The sequence below is a fragment of the Falco punctatus genome, assembly GCF_963210335.1.
Source record: "Falco punctatus genome assembly, chromosome: 1".
Taxonomy (NCBI): domain Eukaryota; kingdom Metazoa; phylum Chordata; class Aves; order Falconiformes; family Falconidae; genus Falco; species Falco punctatus.
This window is the reverse complement of record NC_137580.1, coordinates 96,689,312-96,706,746: the sequence shown is the minus strand read 5'-3', so window position 1 is coordinate 96,706,746 and position 17,435 is coordinate 96,689,312. Positions and strand designations below refer to the sequence as shown.

The following is a 17,435-nucleotide window of genomic DNA, read 5'->3' as shown; positions in this document are numbered from 1 at the left end:
TTCATGGCATGTTTGCGGGCAGGATCGGCGCTGAAGCCAGTGCCTGAGACACCCTGCCCCATCAAGCCTGCTAGCTACGTGTGACTGCTTCGGGGCCTTCTGCACCTCCCGCCCGCAAATTCTTGTTCTGATCCAAGAGTCTTGTGATTTGGGGGCGTGCAGCACAAGACATCGCAGTCTGCTAAAAACCGAGGCCAGGATGTGCCTCCCTGGCGAGGAGTGGGAGACGGGGCTGTGCAGTGCGGAGCTCCGCCAAAAAGCCTCCCCCATCGCTTGCTGCCGCCTGCTCTCCGTGGTCGCTGTGTCCTGTTGCCGCAGCCTCTGCTGTCATCCCGGTTAGGTCAGTCCTTTGGGGGAAGCCTTCAGGCGTAGGCAGCTCCGAGACTGGCACGCATGGTGAGCGCAATGCAGGGCAGGCAGCACTTGGGCAGCCGGGAGGGATCCCAACGGAAAAATTGATGTTCTGCAGAACGCTAGCGGGAGGGTGGGTTCCCGCATGTGCAGAGCCCACAGGGTTTTGGGGTGCCGATGCTCAGCATGAGTCCCCATGGCAGGGGCTGCAGTCAGAAGGCAGCTGTCCCGTGTCACAGCCCCGGTTGTTTTCCAGGCAGCCAGGCTGGGGCTGGATCCACCGGCACACACGAGGGGGCTGTGCCTCACCCCCCGAGCCAGCGCCGCGCAGCCTTGGGCGTGCAGCCTGGTGCAGGGGGTCTGGTCACGCTGCTTGCGGTGGCTCTGTGTCAGCCGCTGTCCCCAGCTGCCATTATGGACACAGGAGCTGGTGATGCTGGTCCCAGGTTGGGTGGGAAGCACCACCGATGCCCAGTCTGGGAGAGTCAAGAGGAATCCCTGACAGGATCCAGCCTCCCCTCCGTGCGCTGGGAAAGCTTATGGCTCCAGAGGGTGCTGGGTGCTCCAGCACTCTGGATTGTGTTTTGTCACCATTGCTGGGGGTTTTGGGGTCCCCAGCTCTGCCCAGCAGCAGTGACCTCCAGTGCCAAGGAGCACAGCAGCCAGGCTCCACCGCCGTCTGCTTGTGTGGGGCAGGATGAACTCAAGAGACCACCCAGCATGGATGTGCTGGGCTGGGGGGATGGTTTGGGACCTGGATGCACCAGGGCTTGGCCCGCCTTGGCCATGGTGGCGTAACAAGACATGGCAGTGCAGGGAGGAGGGAAAGTTCCCTCAAGTTCAGGATAGCTGCGAACCTCCCTGGGGGACATGCTCGGCTGCAGACATCCCTCGGGGACGTGGCTTGGCCACAGCGCTCAGTCTCTGACTCATTTCCGTCTGCTCACTGCAGGGAGCATCACTGCCGGGAAGCCAGTGTCCCAGGACAGAAAGATGACCCCCACATCGAGAGAGCTCACCAACTCTAAGTCTCCGCATGCTCCCGTGGCTGACCACCACCACCCCATCTCCCCGTATGAGCACCTGCTCCGTGGCGTCAGCGGGGTTGACCTGTACCGGGGACACATCCCGCTGGCTTTCGATCCCACCGCCATCCCAAGGGGAATCCAACTGGAAGCAGGTACATTTGGTGGGGGCACCGCCTGTTGGGGATTGATTTTTAACTTGTTATGCTCCGAAAGCCTGAGGTCTCTGCGGAAGCCACTTCACGTCTCCATCCTTTTCTCTCCCAGCTGCTGCTTACTACCTGCCGAGGCACCTGGCTCCGAGCCCCACGTACCCCCACCTCTACCCCCCGTACCTCATCCGGGGCTACCCGGACACAGCCGCAATGGAGAACCGACAGACCATCATCAACGACTACATCACGTCCCAGCAGATGCACCACAACGCCGCAGCCACGGCCATGGCGCAGCGGGCAGACATGCTGCGCGGCTTGTCACCCCGGGAGCCCTCCCTCGCCCTCAACTATGCAGCAGGTCCTCCCGGCACGCGCCGTCCAGCAGTTTGGGGGCATGTGGGGAGAAGGAGGCTGGGTCAGGCCGGCAGTGCCAGCTCCAGCGCTGGGGCCAAGGGCGAAGCCAGCAGCAAGATGTCACCCAGCAGCGTAGGAACTTGGTCATCGGCGTGGAGGGCAGCTGGGAGGAATTTGATGCTCTTTTTGCCATCTTTAGTTCCTTGAGGCTCCTGACGTGTGGCTCTGGTTTAAGGTCATGGGAGCGCTTCCCAGCCTAGTCCTGCTGGCTTTTGGAGATTAAAACCCACTCCCAGAAGGATGTATGTGGCTTTCTGCAAAAGCAGGGCTTGCTGGGGAGTGCGGGGGTGTGGTGCTCTGCCCCTCCGCAGGCAGCAGCCCCTCGCTCAGCAGGGATAGGTCTCAACATTTTCCCTCCCTATTATTCCCAGCAGCAGGACACACTGTATTTGCCCACAGAAGGGTCCCCTCCCCAACAACCAGTGCCTGGGGACCGTGTGTGTGCTGGCACTGGGCTGTGCCCCAGCAGCAAGACCAGCTGACCCTCCCCAGCATCACTCCCCACTCCAGCGCGCCAAGCTGCAGCGGCTCAGCATCATCCTGACAGTCCTCTCGCTTCTCTCTCCAGGCATCATCGACCTGTCCCAAGTGCCACACCTGCCTGTCCTCGTGCCCCCTACCCCTGGCACCTCTGCCACCACCATGGACCGCATCACCTACATCCCCGGCCCCCCCCAGACTTTCAGCAGCCGGCACAGCAGCTCCCCGCTCTCCCCAGGTAAAGCTGCAGGTTGCTTTTCCCATGGGAAAGCGGTTGGGCAGGACCCTTAACAAATTCAGGGCCATGAGCAGGCGGGTGCAGGTGGGGGGAGCCCAAGTTCATTCTCACGGGCCCACCAGTCCTGCCTGTTGGGGGCTTCCTTGCTTTTCCCCCGCCTTCCCCAAAGTGGCTGCTAGCAAACAGCTTTGTGGAAGGTCGTACCCCAGAGACAGCGCCACGATGGCTATTCCGTCATTCCCCAGGCTGTGTCCCACTGGGTGCCCTTGGCTGGAGCTGTTCCTCCCCTGCCCTGCAGGCACAGCGATGTGAAGAGCAGGTGGTGCTCCTGGGGGAACTGCTGTGCGCGCAGCCCTCTAACCGCCTTTTGGTTGGGTTGCAGGAGGCCCCACACACATGACCAAACAGTCAGGATCGTCGGTGTCCGAGCGGGAGCGGGAACGGGAGAGGGAGCGTGAAAAATCCATCCTAGCATCCACCACGGTGGAGCACGCACCCATCTGGAGACCAGGTAGGCTGGGGAGGAGCCTGGCACCGCATCTTGGGGCCCATGCTGGGTGGCCGTAGGGTTGGGGCTACAAAAGGAGGAGCTGAAGAAGCTTTTCTGCGTGTTTTCCCCCAGGTACAGAGCAGTCCAGCAGCCGTTCATCCTCGCACTCTCACAGCCACCAGCACTCTCCCGTCTCGCCCCGCACCCACGAGACCATCCAGCAGCGCCCCAGCGTGCTCCACAACACGAGCATGAAGATCATCTCCTCAGAGACCCCCACCCCTTCCGTCCTGCGGTATGTCCCCCCGCCACTGTCCCTGCTGCGTGCCCAGACCCCTGCACCGGCACGGTCATGGTGGTTAATTAATGAGCATTGCATGGGAGACCTCTGAGATGGAGCAAGGGTTGTTTTGGCCCTCAGTCTTGGGGGGAGCAGGACTGGGGCTTACAGGGCAGTTGTGATGGGGACAGGTAGATTTTGGTGTCCAATTCCTTTGTTTTTGCTGGTGGCTTTTACTGCTACCAGGAAAGAAAGCAGGAGCATCCGTGTGCCCAAATGCAGGTCCTCCTCTTGCTGAAAGTTGCCTGGTGGTGGAGTTATGAAGGTCTCTGGGACCTGTCCGTGGGTTTTATTCCCTCCAGTCAACACATCCAGGCCACGGCCAAACCCCCACGGCCAGTTACTTGGTGGAGGCTCCATCCAGCACGGGCCAGCCCCGCGCTCCGGAGCCCTGGGGTGACCTTGGACAGGCAGGGCTGAGCGCTGGGGCTCTGGTGACAGCACTCCCCTTTCTCCACCTGCTTCTCTCACCTTTGCCTCATTTTCATTTGCTTTCCAGATCTTCCTCCACCACTACCACATCACCAATCCGCTCGGCCGCCTTCCCCTCGGCCGCCACGCTGCGCTCCTCCATCGGCGCGGCAGATGGCTACACGCCCCCGATGGACCCGGCTGTCCTGCAGAAGGAGGTCTCGAGGGCACGGGAAGCCAAGGCGGAACGAGCCCAGGCTGACAACAACGTCTTCACCTCAAAGTTGTCCAGCGGGGCCAACCTCGAACAGTCACCGTCACCCATTAAAGCCATGGAGTCAAGACCTTTACCCGCCTCCGGACCTGGTGCTTCCCATCACTATAGCAGAGGGCAGGGGAAGAGCCAGCAGCACCATCACGCTCTGGAGCAGCCGCATGCAGCCTCGGGCCCCGAGCAGCACAGCAGAGAGAAGAGTCAAAGTAAACCCTTTTCGATGCAGGAACAGGAGCTCCGAGCACTCGGTAAGACCACCACAACAGTGGCCAGCCTCATAGATGTGGTTATCATGCGCCACATGTCTCGCGATACGGGGCAGTGAGAGAGAGGGGCACTGAGCAGCAACGCTGCTGGTGATGGCAAGAAATTGGAGGGGAGAGGTGACAGAGCTGTGGCCTGAAACCCGTTATTTTTTTTCATTATTCTTTTCAGTTGCATGTTTTGGCTATTGGCTTTATCAACTCCCTGAGTGTGTTTGTCCCTCTTCTTCCTGGTTATTGTATTATTCCGGACTTTTTTATTTGTATGTGTTTTAAGGATCTTCCCTTCTTCCACCCTCTTTTAGTTTTTCCCATTGCCAAGTCGTGTTTTGCAGATGGCTTTCCTGGTATTGCTTTTTACAGACAACAGCGATTTGCCAATTCTGATTTCCCCATCCTTAGAAATTCCCAGGCAGCCTGTAAGGAACAGTTGTGGGTAATAAATCCAACAAGTGAAGCAGAGACCCAGGAGTGTGAGTGGGCCAGGGCTGGTGGCCATCAGACAGGCACTGCCCCGCTCATGGTTGTACCCCTGAGCGTGCAGGATCTCGGGGGGCTTTGCGGGCTGCTGCAAAAGACGGGGTCCCTTCACTTGGGGTGTCCTCACTCGGGGTTCTGGTGTGGGATGCTGCACAGTGTGGGCACGGCTGCCCAGCGATCCCTCAGCCCAGCTGGCCTCAGTAGCCATTTCCAGAGCAGACCACAGGAACCACCTAACAGCGGTCTGGTGCAGGACACAAGTGCCAGGATAAGCTTCTCCAGAAGAAAGTGCAGCAAGGGGGCTGGATTCAAGGTCTGGGTCGTTCTTGATGGGACCAGCCTTCCCCCAGAGCATTCATCCAGGTCCCACCAGCATGCAGAAGCAACAGGCGGCCCCTGGGGATTTGATGGGACCCCATCTTCACATTGAAGCATCTGCCTTAGCTGTGGGCACTGGGGGTTGCTGCCAACTTGCCTTCCTGTAACCCAGGGGTGGAAGGGCCACGGCAGCGTGGCCGGGAGGAGAGCTGTTCTCAGCAGCACATGGCGACCCACCCGTCCCACCCCACTCGGTCATGTCTGGTCCTGGCCCCTTCTAGCAGCATCCTCCAAGGCCAAGGACGTGCCTCCAGCTGTGACGTGCTGCCTGGCCGGGCTTTTCCTCTGCCCTTTCTCCCTGGCACCGGGGTTTCGCTCCAGCTGAGTGGTGTCATGCCGCGGAGGAGCGGGGCAGCTTTTCTACAGCCAGGACCTTACAGAAAGGAGCTGGTGTTCCTCAGAACTTCAGTTGCTTTGGGATCTTTCCAGAGCAGAATACTTCATCTTGGGTGGATCCGAAGCGTGATGCCGTGCATGGGGTGATGGTGGATGCTGCATCCCCCTCCCTGGTGCAGGGAGGTTCTCTGGGGGGGTCCTTCCCTCCCCATGCCCCAGGTACATGCGAGGTCAGCGTGTCCGTGCCTGGGCACCGGGGACCGTCCGGCGGTGCTGTGGGTCACAGGCTGGATTTGCCTGCAGTGGGCGGTTTCTAGGAATAGGAGTTGAGCGTGAGGAGGGGAAAGGTCTGTGGAGGCAGAAGTTGTGAGTGTTGCCAAACGGGCTCAGCTGGTGAGAGGCAGCGTGTGCCTCCTCCAACGCCCTGCCGTCCTCCACCCTTTGGAAGCATAACCTGCCTGTGCCTCAGTTTCCCCTCTCTGTTGAAAGGTGGTGGTGGTCCTTCATTCCAGCTCTGTCGGTTTTGATGCAGGTTGAGTCTGTGCAAAGGTCTGAAAAGGCAGAGTGTGGTCGAGAAGCCTTTTCACCCCTGCGGAGTGCAAGCCTGCAGTCTCCAGAGCAGGACCTGGAGTCCACAGGGTCTCGCACCCAGTTTCCAAGCCCCTGCTCTTGGCCATGCTGGGCTTGGGGCTTTTCTTTGTAAAACACTTGGAGACCTCTTGTGCAGCCATCCCCACCTCTGCAGAGCGTTGCTTTCCCTCCTGGTGTAGCAGGTTTTATTATTTTTCTGTTTCAGTAGGTGGGAGAAAGGGGGGGAACAAATTGTGACCCCACAGGGGTTGAGTTTGGTTCCTGACTCTCGTGCTGTCACCATGAGCTGCTGAGCGTCCAGCTGTCCGGGGCTGCGGTCGCCCCTTTGCTGCAGCCAGCCCCACAGCTGGACATCAGAGGTGGCTCCGGGGGTCCCCACAATGTGACCTGCCAGGTCTTCCCTCGTCTCTTTTCTCCCCCCTTCACTGAACACATAACTCTACCCACAAGCAACAGTCACCACAACACTAGGGAAAAGGCAAGTGTGCTCCTGGGTTTAACTCCCTTCTCCCATTTCCCCAGGCTTTCATGGAGGGTACAGCCCTGAGCGGATGGAAGCGGTGAGTCCCGTGAGCTCACCCAACCTGTCCCACGAGAAAGGGGGCAAGCTGCTGCAGGATGCGGAGAAGGGGCACGGGGAGCATGACCTGAGGCAGAAACAGCAAGGTGAGGGCAGGGGTCAGCAGTGCCAGCGCTGCGGGAGAGCCCCAGGCTGGCTTGGGGAGGGGGGGGCTTTGTCAGCCAGCCCTTGCTTGCCATGCCCCAGTGCCACGTCAGGTGGGGATGAAGGAGGGGGACACAGACATCATCTCATGGCTGCTCTCTTTTTTTTTTTTTTTCTATTTTGTGCCCCCCCAGGCTCCTTGAAGGCCTCAGCTCCTGACACAGCCCACCTGCAGCACCTCCGGCAGCCCGACGGCCCCCAGCCCCAGTGCCAGCCTCTGCAGTCCGGCCAGAGCATCAAGGGCATGAACCAGCGGGTGGTCACGCTGGCCCAGCATATCAGTGTAATTAACCTCATTCTTGCCTTCCCGCTGGGGCTCCAGGGAGGAGGGAAGAGCTGATGTGAGACATATCTGGCGGGGAGGGTCTGGGAGTGATGCTACAGACCTCAGCACCTCTGTCTGAGGGCTGGAGAGAGCAGGGTGCATCACGTGTGTTCAACCCGGGTGCTGGCGTCCCCAGCAAGCCCATCACGAGACCTGCCGCAGGCAGGAGGCAGATGTTACATCCCTGCAGGGACAAACCAGCCTAATTCCCTCCTCCTTGCCCTGTCTTAATTGTGCCCAGCAAAGCAAGAGGTAGAAACCAGCTCTATTTCTGACTCGGGTTTCTTCTTCTAGGAGGTCATCACGCAGGACTACACGCGCCATCACCCACAGCAGCTCAACTCCCACATCCAGACTCCGGTGTACTCCTTCCCGGGAGCCGCGTGCCCCGTGCTGGACCTGCGCCGCACGCCCAGCAAGGCGTACCTGCAGCAGCAGGAGCACGCTGCGGCCTCCAGGATCTCCCCGCAGAACGAAGGTGGCAAAAGGTGAGGTCAGAGAGTCCAACCAAAGCTGGTGGCAATGGGTTTCTGCCCAGCTGCTGTGTCAGTCTGGGTTCAGATGGACCAGGGCTACCCAGGGTGAGGAGCTGGGTGGGTGCCCTTGGCTGCCTGGCACCCCGCTGAGGGGGTGCATAGGGCAGGCTGGCATTTGGCATTGCTGCATTTATGCTCCGCAGCTTGGGGCTTGCGTAGTTTGCTTGCTTACACAGCCCAGAGTGTGAAATTGCTTTCCGATCTGGGCATTCTTCCCTTGTGGGGATGCCTCTGGCCACCGGCATGGTCCTAGAGATGCTCTTTGGAACCCTTAAGAGTCCGTACATGATCCCCTTCCCAATCTGGCGGGCGTCACAGAATAGTTTCCTGGGAAGGGACCTCTTGAGATCATCCAACCCAACACCTTGCTCTCAAGCGGGGTCAGCTGGAGCAGCTTGTCCCAGGTCATGCCCATATCTCCACTGATGGAGATTTCAACACCTCTCTGGCCAACCTGTACCAGTGTTTGAGCACCCTCACAGTAAAGAAGTGGGTTGGGATGGAATTTCATGTGTTCTGGTTTGTGCCCGTTGCCTCTTGTCCTGTCACTGTCCTCAGTCTGTGGTAGGTCATGGCGCAGTGACTTTTCAGACCACAAATGGTTCCAAAAAGCCCAAACCAACGCATTTTCCATTGGTCCAAAGTTAATTTTATCTTCGCCTTTCTTAGTGAATCAGAAGCTTGTTAGACACATGCCCTGTCAACTGCAACCATCCATCTCACGCACCATCTGTATTTCTTTTAAAGTCACTTTCAGATCCTTGCGCTGATATCAGCGCAAGGCAGGTCTGAGTGCTGTTGTACGGAATTAAAAAATGGGAAATGTGAGAACGGGGTCTGTCCTCCCACCCAAACACCGGCAGAGGCCCAGCTGCATCCAGGAAAGAGGAGTGTCTCCACACTGGTGGCTCCTTGTCATAAATGGGATTATTCTTCCCAGCTCTGCCTAGTCCTAGAGTTGGCTTTATGACATTAGGGGAGAGAGCCCAGCCCTGGCCACCCAGCGATGAAAAAAACTGCAGGGGGTTGGGGGAGAAGAGAAACCACAGAAAGAACAAAGACGTAAATTCCCAGAACTCGCCATGAGGAATTCCTCATGGACTCGAGCCTGACTGTCTCCCAGGCACTGGGGGACTGTGTCGGTCCTCCCTGGGCTGCCCCAGTGCCGAAGTCATCTCCTGCCACCAGCGAGACCCTGTGTGGTCCCAGACGAGGTGGGCAGGAGGTGGCCGGTGCTGCTGCCCTCCACTGCCTTCACAAATAGGATGGAGAATCAAAAGCCTGGTCCCCAAAGGGTTAACGTTGCAGCCTTCCACAGGGATGTCTCCCTGCCAGCCCTGGACACTTCGACTGAGCCTGCAAGTCCCAGGACTGGTCCTGCCAGCCCTGCTTGGGGCAGCTGCTGGCTGGCCCACCGCCTGGCAATGTGGGCCACCACGGGGCTCGGTCCTGCTCCGCACGCCTGCAGTGCAGGCAAATGCCCAAAGCTGTGCTCTTCCCCCCCGGCCTGCGTTAAAACGCTCCGTAAGCCCGCAGGGGGTGGAGGGTTTGGCTTTTTTCCCTGATGTAGGAAAAGCTATTTCAGTCCTTCTCCCCCTCCCGACCCCAAGCTGTGCAGAGACAGAGGACGTTGCAATAAACCGATTGCATCTCTCCATCACTTGCATCTCTCCATCGCCTGCATCTCTCCATCGCTCTGCAGGTCCCCGGAGCAGAGCAAAGGCTCGGCTGGGTCAGACAACTGTATCGAGCCGGTGTCTCCACCAGACGGCGTGGGAGAATCGGATCACGCCAAGAGCGCCACGTACCCGATCCTGTACCGCGAGGGCGAGCAGATAGACCAGAGGTACCCAAGGAAGGGTTTGGTGGGGACAGCCTGGGGATGTTCCCCCTGGCCCCACGCTCACCCCGGCCCCGGCTGCTTTTCTTGCAGCCGAAAGCAATGTCACATCCCGGGTCACTCTCTGTTTGTAGGGGCTTGTCAGCGCCGTGTGGTGCGTGTCCGGTAGGGAATAAGGGGAAAGGCTGGAGATCCCAAGTATCTCGGGAGCCCTCAGGCTGATTCTGAAAAGTTAGGCTAAGGGAAGGGTCTCTCTAGGTAGGGCTTTGTGAACTGGACACTGCAGAAGTTTCCGATGGTCTTTTGCTTTGCAGGATGGGGTCCAAGTCCCCGGGAAACAACACTCAGCCTCCAGCTTTCTTCAGCAAGCTGACTGAGAGCAACTCTGCCATGGTGAAGTCCAAGAAACAGGAGATTATCAAGAAGCTCAGCACAACCAACAAAAATGAGACGGAGTACAGTAAGGACGTGTGGGGTGGCGAATGCAGGCACCAGGGAGGGGGAAAAAAGCTTCGAGGAACATGAAGCAAAGGAGGTTTGGGAATAGGTGCTGCTGTGTGATGGGCTGGGAGCTCCCAGCCAGCTCTCTGCATCGTGCCATGGTTTTTTTGGGAAATGCAAGGTCTTAAAGCTTCCTGGGATGAGCTGTGCTGGTGCCAGCAGTGGCTGCGTGCAGCAGGGGAGGCAAAGGGAGGCTTCCCAGCCCCGTGTCTCCTTGCTCTGGGGCTGTCAATCCCATCCACTCCAGATAACCTCAACAGGAAGGAAATAATGAGCTGAGCATGGAGGAGACCTAAGAGCAATTGATATTTTAATGAATGGCCAGCCAAGCTGAATCCTCTCTCCTTGAGATGCATCTCCCCCCGACATTACTTTAAGCCCTACATCAATATTGGTATAGCTCTGTAAAACTAACCAGGCTGGCTTATATTAGAAATTCAGCCCATTCATTCATTAACCGCTAATAGAGTAGATAGGATCATAATTTAATTTAGCCCAGCATTATACAGTCAATAGTAATTCAATTTGAATCCATCTTACAACAGCTGCATCGGATAAGAGGGACCGAGCTGTCTCGTCTCCTGGATGATATTACCATGAACCAACAGTATTGTTATGCCCCTTTGGGGACATGTGCCTGAACCCCATGACCTTCCACACTTTCCCTTATCAAGGGAAAATATATAGAAATAGGAAACGCCTCTTATTTGATGAGGATTTCTGTTATTCTAAGGAAAGCGATATCCAAGTCAAACAGCTCAGCTAAAAGGGAAAATATTGATTTAACATTTCTTCTCCTCCTCCTCTCCCTCCCCGCTGCCCAGCCTCACTCCCTGGATGTGGGGATTTGAGCCTTTGGAAATCCCGTAGGCAGGAGGGAGAGTTTGGCTGCACGGGGGGCTGGAGGGAGGGGGGTCAGCACCAAGCATGAAGCCATGAAGCTGTCGCCCTGGCTCTCAGGGCTCTGCTTTCCTGCCCTTTCCCAGCCACCAAGGCGTGCCCACTGCGGGTCACCCAATGGCACCCAATTCCTGGTGCCCACCAGCACCCGCCGGCCCATGCCGGTGTCCAGGGGAGGTGGGCTGCTCTCAGGCCGGGTGCCGTGACGGGGACAGCGGGATGCGGTCGTGGCTGGCACGGCAGGTCCCTCCCCCGGCCAGCCTGCATACGCTGCTCTCCGTACTGAAGAGCTTCTTTGTTTTCCTCCAGATGTTGGGCAGCCTGGGACAGAGATTTTCAATATGCCGGCGATTACTGGAGCAGGTAACTCTCCCACACACCTGTCCTGTACCTCATTCCCTGCAGGGCTTCCAGCCGCGGAGAGCAGGAGACTCGGTAAATTTAAGCATCTCCTTTTTTCCTGGCATAAGAGCTGCTGGGAGGCTGGAGCCTCGGGATGCACCGTAACTCCCTGCTGCTGAGTTGGAGACGGGGCGGTAATTCCTCGGGAAGCGTGGCAGGGTTTGAGGAGAGGGTGAAAGTCAAGAAGGGGTTGGCGCTCTGATGCCAGCAGAGGGTTAAACTGTGGCAAGGAGGACCTCACGCTGGGGAAGGAGCACCCCACTCTCTGGGGAGGGAGCACCCCACGCTCGGTCGGAGCTGGTGATTGGCCGTGGGTGGCTCGGGGGGCAGCGGCAAGGGGTGGGCAGACAGCAGGAGCTGGTTGCCAAAGCAAACTGGGATGAGAGCGGCACCCTACAGCCCGGCACTGTGGGTGCTGGGCAGGCTGGCGGGGGCTGAGCACCCAGAGGATGTGTTATCTGGGAGATGGAGGGCTGCTGAGCCCCAGGGGTGCTGGCAGCGCGCTCAGACCTCCAGGTGCTTCAAGCCTGGGTCAACTCGGGTTGCTGAGGAGCTGGGGGGAGCGCTGACCCGGTGGCTTGGCACAGTGCCACTGGTGCCCTATGGAAGGGCTTCGCGGGCAGGACCGCTGCGGTGTGGAGCGGGGAGCTGCCGCGGGTAGGGTTGTCGGGGTGACAGCCCGCTTCTGGGGGAGCCGTCTGGGTTGGTGGTATCTGAGTGCTGCTGCCGGCAGCTGTGGTGGGCTTCAGCGAGTCCCCAGCCCTAACCAGCATTAACCTGCCAGCCTGCCTAACTGGGGGCTTGCTGGCTAACAGCCAGGGTTGGACCCCAGCCCCCAGATTGCCCCCCTGCTCTCAGGGTGAAAGGGCGCCGGGAAGGGCTCAGGATGGTCCCCAGGCGCCCATGGGGATGTACGTGCCGTGCTGAGCCCAAGGACGACCACACAGGAGCTGAAATGCCAGTTTAGGAGCTTCCCCAGGGGCACTGCCCCCTCCCCAGCTCTGCTGGGCCCGTGGCTTTCAGCCCAGCTGGGAAAGGAGGGGAGGGAGCAGCTTAGGGGAGGGATTTTGGCCAGGAGGGGTGGGAAGCAGCCCCAGGGGGCCGGTGGCTGCCCTGGGCTTCCCTGCACAGGACAGAGACCACAGAGACCAGCCCGAGGGAGAGAGACCCCGTGAAGGCTGTGGGGCTGTTACCACCGGCCGCAGCAATGCCCAGGTGGGCTCACGAACGAATGACATGAACCCCCATCGAGGAGTACTAATTGATACTTAAATGATTAAACATTAATGCTCTCCGACAGCAGCAATGCCTTCAGGTTGTTAGTTTTCAGTAGGAGGAGCGGCAGTTTTCCTGCAGCCAGGGCAAGGCGGTGCTGTGGGCCAGGGCTGTGTGTGGCAGGAGGGCCCGGCACGGCCACCAGCGGTGAGACATGGCCACCAGTGGTGTGACACCACTTGTGACACTGCTTGTGACACTGCTCACCAGGGCGAACATGTTGGGAGAAGGAGCCGGCTCACGCCGGCAGCTGGGATGAGAGGGTGCAGCCAGCCAGGACGCGAGGGTCTGCGGCAGACGGAATTTGGGGGGGTGAGCATCCCCTGGTTGAAGCTGCTCCTGCTGTGCCGGGGGGAGGTGTAAAGGCGGAGTGTAGGGAGCTGGGGGCCGGGGTCTGGCCAGAGGCGACCAGGAGGGACCCTGCCCGTTTGCAGGGAAGACGAAGGAAGCCGGGATCCGTCCCTTCCCAAGCAGAGGGGCAGCGATCCCAGTGTGAACACCTCCGGGATGGGGCGAGCGAAGGAGCCGGGGGGCTGCAGCTGGGCTCCCCTCGCCAGCCTGCTGTTTTTGTGTCTGTATTTTGCCCTTGCTTGTTCCCTGTAACCGCCACACTGGGAATGACGGTGGCGTGGCTGAGCCTAGTGCCCTCTGGTCCCTGTGCGGTGCTGCACCATAACTGCATGGCTTGAGACTCACACCCACGCGGGGACACCACTTCGCCTCTGCATCCTGTCACAGCCGCGGCTCAGCCCAGGGGGCTCCGGTCCGCAGCGGGCACCCGGCCTGCGGGAGGAGGGGAGCGGGCTGGGGTGATGGGCAGAGGGCTTACAAAGAGCACGAGGAGGGACGAAAGGCCTCTCCCCTCTCCCCAGCGTAGCCCGACCCCAGGCAGGCAGCTCCCCAGGCGGCTCCCTCGTCCCGGGGCTGCCTGCGTTTGCCACCCCTCTGCCAGGGCCAAATCAACCACCTCTTTCCCATCTTAATGGTTTTGCGGGGTGCTCCCTCTTCCTTCCCTGACTTTTCCTCCATGGGAAACTGCCCCCCCGCCTCCAGATCCCCGGCACACTGACTTTTGATCTGTGTGTGCATCCCTATGGACCCCACAGCCAGGTGACTCTCCTGCCCCCGTGCAGAGCCCGGCTGGGCTGGGAGCGCAGCCCACCCCACCACCCCCTTCTCGTAATTGCTCCCTGGGGCTCAGTAACAACCCTTCCTCCCTGCAGTCCTCCAAGCCCTCATCCCCAGTGAACCCTGCCTGCCTGTAGCACCCCAGAAACCCCAGTCCCAGAGTAAGTCCCATCCCATCCCACCACCAGCCCCTGCCAAGCCCTGGGGTGGGATGGAGCGGGGAGGAGGAGGACGGGTGCATCGCAGCGCTTTAAAGAACAAGATGACAAAGTTTGTTGCTTTGCGAGAATGTGCTGACTGTTTGTTTCTTCCCTTCTCCCTTGTCTCCTTTCTCCCCTTTTCCCCGTCCCCCCATCTTTCTTCTCATTTGGCTCCCCCCCATCTCCCGTCCCCTCTCTCCTCCCTCTCCCGTATCTCCCAGGGCTAATCAGTTGTAGGAGCCAGTCGGTCCAAGAGAATTCCAGTACCAACATGGGGTTGGAGGCAATAATTAGGAAAGCCCTAATGGGTAAATATGACGAGCAGTGGGAAGAGCGCTCACCTCTCAGTGCCAATGCTTTTAACTCTCTGAATGCCAGTGCAAGCCTGCCCGCTGCTATGCCCATAACTCCTGCTGATGGACGAAACGAGGACGTGCGCTCCTTGCCAGGTCTGCAGCCCTCTCCACCTTCGCTCTCTCTGTGTTATTAATTCTCAGCCTTTACATTTCCCCTTTTGTGGGTGGATTTATTCCCCCCACCCCCCACCCCCATTTTTGTTCATTTTGGTTTTCTCTTCTCCCCTCCCTCCCCCAGCTTTGAGCTTTGTGAATCTGCTGATTAATCCTGGTCTTGTTTGATGTTAATTTAATAGTCTTAGAAGGTGCTGTTGCTTTTTCTAAACCACTGACTGTGCTCCTTTCCCCCTTTGTTGGGTTTTAATATCTCCTTCTTTTTTTTTTTTTTTTTTTTTCCTTTTTTTTGAACACCATGAAAAGATTTATTGGGGAAAAACCCCACACCCATAAAGCCATCATAGCCATGAACTTAAATAGCCACCCCAAACTGTGTAAACCCCGGGGGGGATCATTGCTTCCGAACTAGGGGAAGAGGCTGAGAAGGGCTGGTGTGGGGGGATGTGGCACAGGGCGGCGTTTCCCTCCCCACCCTGCTCTCAGAGGGGGTCGGGGCAGGCTCCAGCCTGGGGCTCAGAGGGCTGGTGGGGACCTGGGGGTGCCTGGAGCAAGAGCGTAAGGGAGCTAAAAGCGATGGAGAGGGGATGGCTTCAGAGAGCAGAGCTGGGGGGAGCAGCCTGATGGCCCCGGCGGGGCTCACGGAGCCATCTGGGCACTGCAGCGGGGTCTGCTCGGATTCAGGGGAGGCTTGAGCCCAGCTGGGAGGGTTGTTCTTGCGGATCCCCAGTTAAGGAAGAGAGGGGGGGACCAGGGATGGATGGGGGAGAGCATCTTGTGCCCCGCATGCCTGCAAAGGGTGGGCTGCCTCTTGCAAGCGCCCTGTGCAGACCCCGGCAGCTGGCGCCGGGGGTTACCATTGGCAATGTGGGCGCAGAGCCCCCGAAGTCGAGGAGCAGGGTCCTGGGGACGCACTTGCACCTTCCTCCGGGTCAGCTCAGAGCAGGTGCTCTTCAGCTTGTTGCAGAAAAGCTTTTCTGGCTCCTGCATGAAACCAGCAGCTTGTTCCAGCCATGCTTCCCCATGCCCGGCAGAGGCTGCCTGGGCAGGCAGGGTGGGATGCAGAGCCCATCCCTCCCTCCCGCTTTGGGAGCTCCCCCCGGTTTAGCCAGGCTAACCTCCCCAGCAGAGCCCCTTGGGGCTTCAAACCTTCTAAAAACTGGCTAAACTTCATCTGGAATTTTCCTGTAAGAACGGATTAAAGACTGTTTTGGCCACGTAGACCACGGGAATGGGGAATGCGTGCGGGGCTCCAGCACCCACGTAGCTCCTGGGGGTCCCTGTGCAGAATGATGCTCCCGTCCTGGGAGCCGTGTTCATGGGCTGAGCTGCGAGCTGGCTCGGGAGCGGACCCAGCAGGGAAACAGCCTGGCCAAAGCCATGCGGCTGCTCCGGCCCCTGCTCCGCTCCGCGGGACGGATGGTGGCGTCAACCCACAACACGGAGAGCAGCACAGGGGGGGACAGAGACCCCTGGCCACCCGCGCCCCATCACCCTTCCCCGCTGCGGTGCCATCGGCCCCTGGGTGGGCTTTTCTCCTGCCACCAGCCATTTTTTTGCAAGCTGTTAAGAGTGAAGTGCTGGCTGCCCGCCCCCCTCCCCACCCCCCTGAGCCCTGCCGCGATGAGATGGGTGACAAGCGGGTGCTTCTCTTTGCAGGAGGAGGGGGCAAGCCAAAGATGGCGGCCAGACCCAACAGCCGCAAGGCCAAGTCGCCGGCCCCGGGTCTGTCCTCGGGCGAGCGGCCGCCCTCCGTCTCCTCGGTGCACTCGGAGGGGGACTGCAACCGGCGGACGCCCCTCACCAACCGTGTCTGGGAGGACAGGCCCTCGTCCGCAGGTAGGGCTGGGGGGCATGTGCCCCCCCGGCAGCCGTGCCACCCCCGCAGGGGGGCTCAGGGGGGCAGCCCCCTGCCACCGGCGCTGACCCTCTGCTTCCTCCGCCCCACGCAGGTTCGACGCCATTCCCCTACAACCCGCTCACCATGCGGCTCCCCAGCGGGGTGGTGACAGCAGCCCCCGCCGCCCCCGTGCCGCAGGGGACCCCCGGCAGCCAGCACCATGCCTGGGACGAGGAGCCCAAGCCCCTGCTCTGCTCCCAGTACGAAACCCTTTCGGACAGTGAATGAAGCGAGCCAGGGGCAGGGAGACGGCGACCAAACCCAGGGCGCAGGGAGCGAGTGGGATGCCCAGGGCGAGCGCCCACCGCTCCGGCCCCGCCGGCTCTCACGAGCGAAGATGCAGGAGCAGAGCTATTTTATTTTTCCCTTTTCTTTTTCTTTCTTTCCTTCCCCTCCCAACCAGACAGTTTGGGGGGACGGGTTCTGTATCTTTTTTTTTTTTGGTGGTTTTTTTTTTGTTTTTGTTTGGCGTTTTTTTTTTTTCTTTCTCAACATCTGGAAACTTCTGCATCCTCTTCGGTCTGAAAAAAAGAAAAGAAAAAAGCCTTAACGAGACAAAACCCAAGGAACCCATCTTCGATCCTGGCAGCCTGGCTGGGCAGTGACCCCCGCGCTCGGGAGGGACCGTCAGCGGCCGCATGCCCGGAGCATGCACGTCCCAGGGCCAGCGTGGTCCCGCGGAGTCGGGTCAGGGGCTGTGGGATGCTCCTGCATCCCACCCGTGGGGCTGTGCCACAGAAATGTAAAACCTTGAGCGGGTTAAAGGAGAGAGGAAAAAAAAAAATACCTGTTTTAAGAAGTGACAGGATGGAACGCCCTGGTTTAGTTCCCCGCAGCTGGTCGCAGGGCTGGTTGCCTGGCGTACCCACGTCGCAAGCCGGATCAGCCCCATGGTGGTCTCAACACGCGTCGGACGTGGCTGGGATGAGCGGGCAGGGGAGGGAGTGAGGAGCTGTTTCCTAAAAAAAACCACAAAAATCCTGGTCTCTTCCAGTGGGAGTGATCCCG

The 17,435-nt window shown here is 59.3% G+C and overlaps 1 protein-coding gene across 15 annotated transcripts in view; it reads left to right on the top strand.

Moving 5' to 3' along the window:
- The window catches only part of NCOR2 (nuclear receptor corepressor 2), a 252,056-nt gene extending 235,079 nt beyond the window's left edge, over positions 1–16,977 (top strand). For 12 of the 15 annotated variants that reach the window (XM_080369504.1, XM_080369506.1, XM_080369505.1 and 9 more), the window contains 15 exons: positions 1,304–1,531; positions 1,644–1,889; positions 2,514–2,663; positions 3,046–3,174; positions 3,286–3,448; positions 3,993–4,426; positions 6,749–6,892; positions 7,085–7,233; positions 7,570–7,763; positions 9,514–9,657; positions 9,966–10,111; positions 11,362–11,415; positions 14,279–14,506; positions 16,187–16,366; positions 16,480–16,977. In XM_080369504.1, the coding sequence (XP_080225630.1) occupies positions 1,304–1,531; positions 1,644–1,889; positions 2,514–2,663; positions 3,046–3,174; positions 3,286–3,448; positions 3,993–4,426; positions 6,749–6,892; positions 7,085–7,233; positions 7,570–7,763; positions 9,514–9,657; positions 9,966–10,111; positions 11,362–11,415; positions 14,279–14,506; positions 16,187–16,366; positions 16,480–16,655 (2,765 nt within the window). In that variant the 3' untranslated portion in view covers positions 16,656–16,977. The remainder of the gene's footprint in view (positions 1–1,303; positions 1,532–1,643; positions 1,890–2,513; positions 2,664–3,045; positions 3,175–3,285; positions 3,449–3,992; positions 4,427–6,748; positions 6,893–7,084; positions 7,234–7,569; positions 7,764–9,513; positions 9,658–9,965; positions 10,112–11,361; positions 11,416–14,278; positions 14,507–16,186; positions 16,367–16,479) is intronic. The other 3 variants (XM_080369507.1, XM_080369500.1, XM_080369496.1) reach the window with 2 other exon arrangements.
- The last annotated feature ends 458 nt before the right edge of the window (positions 16,978–17,435 follow it).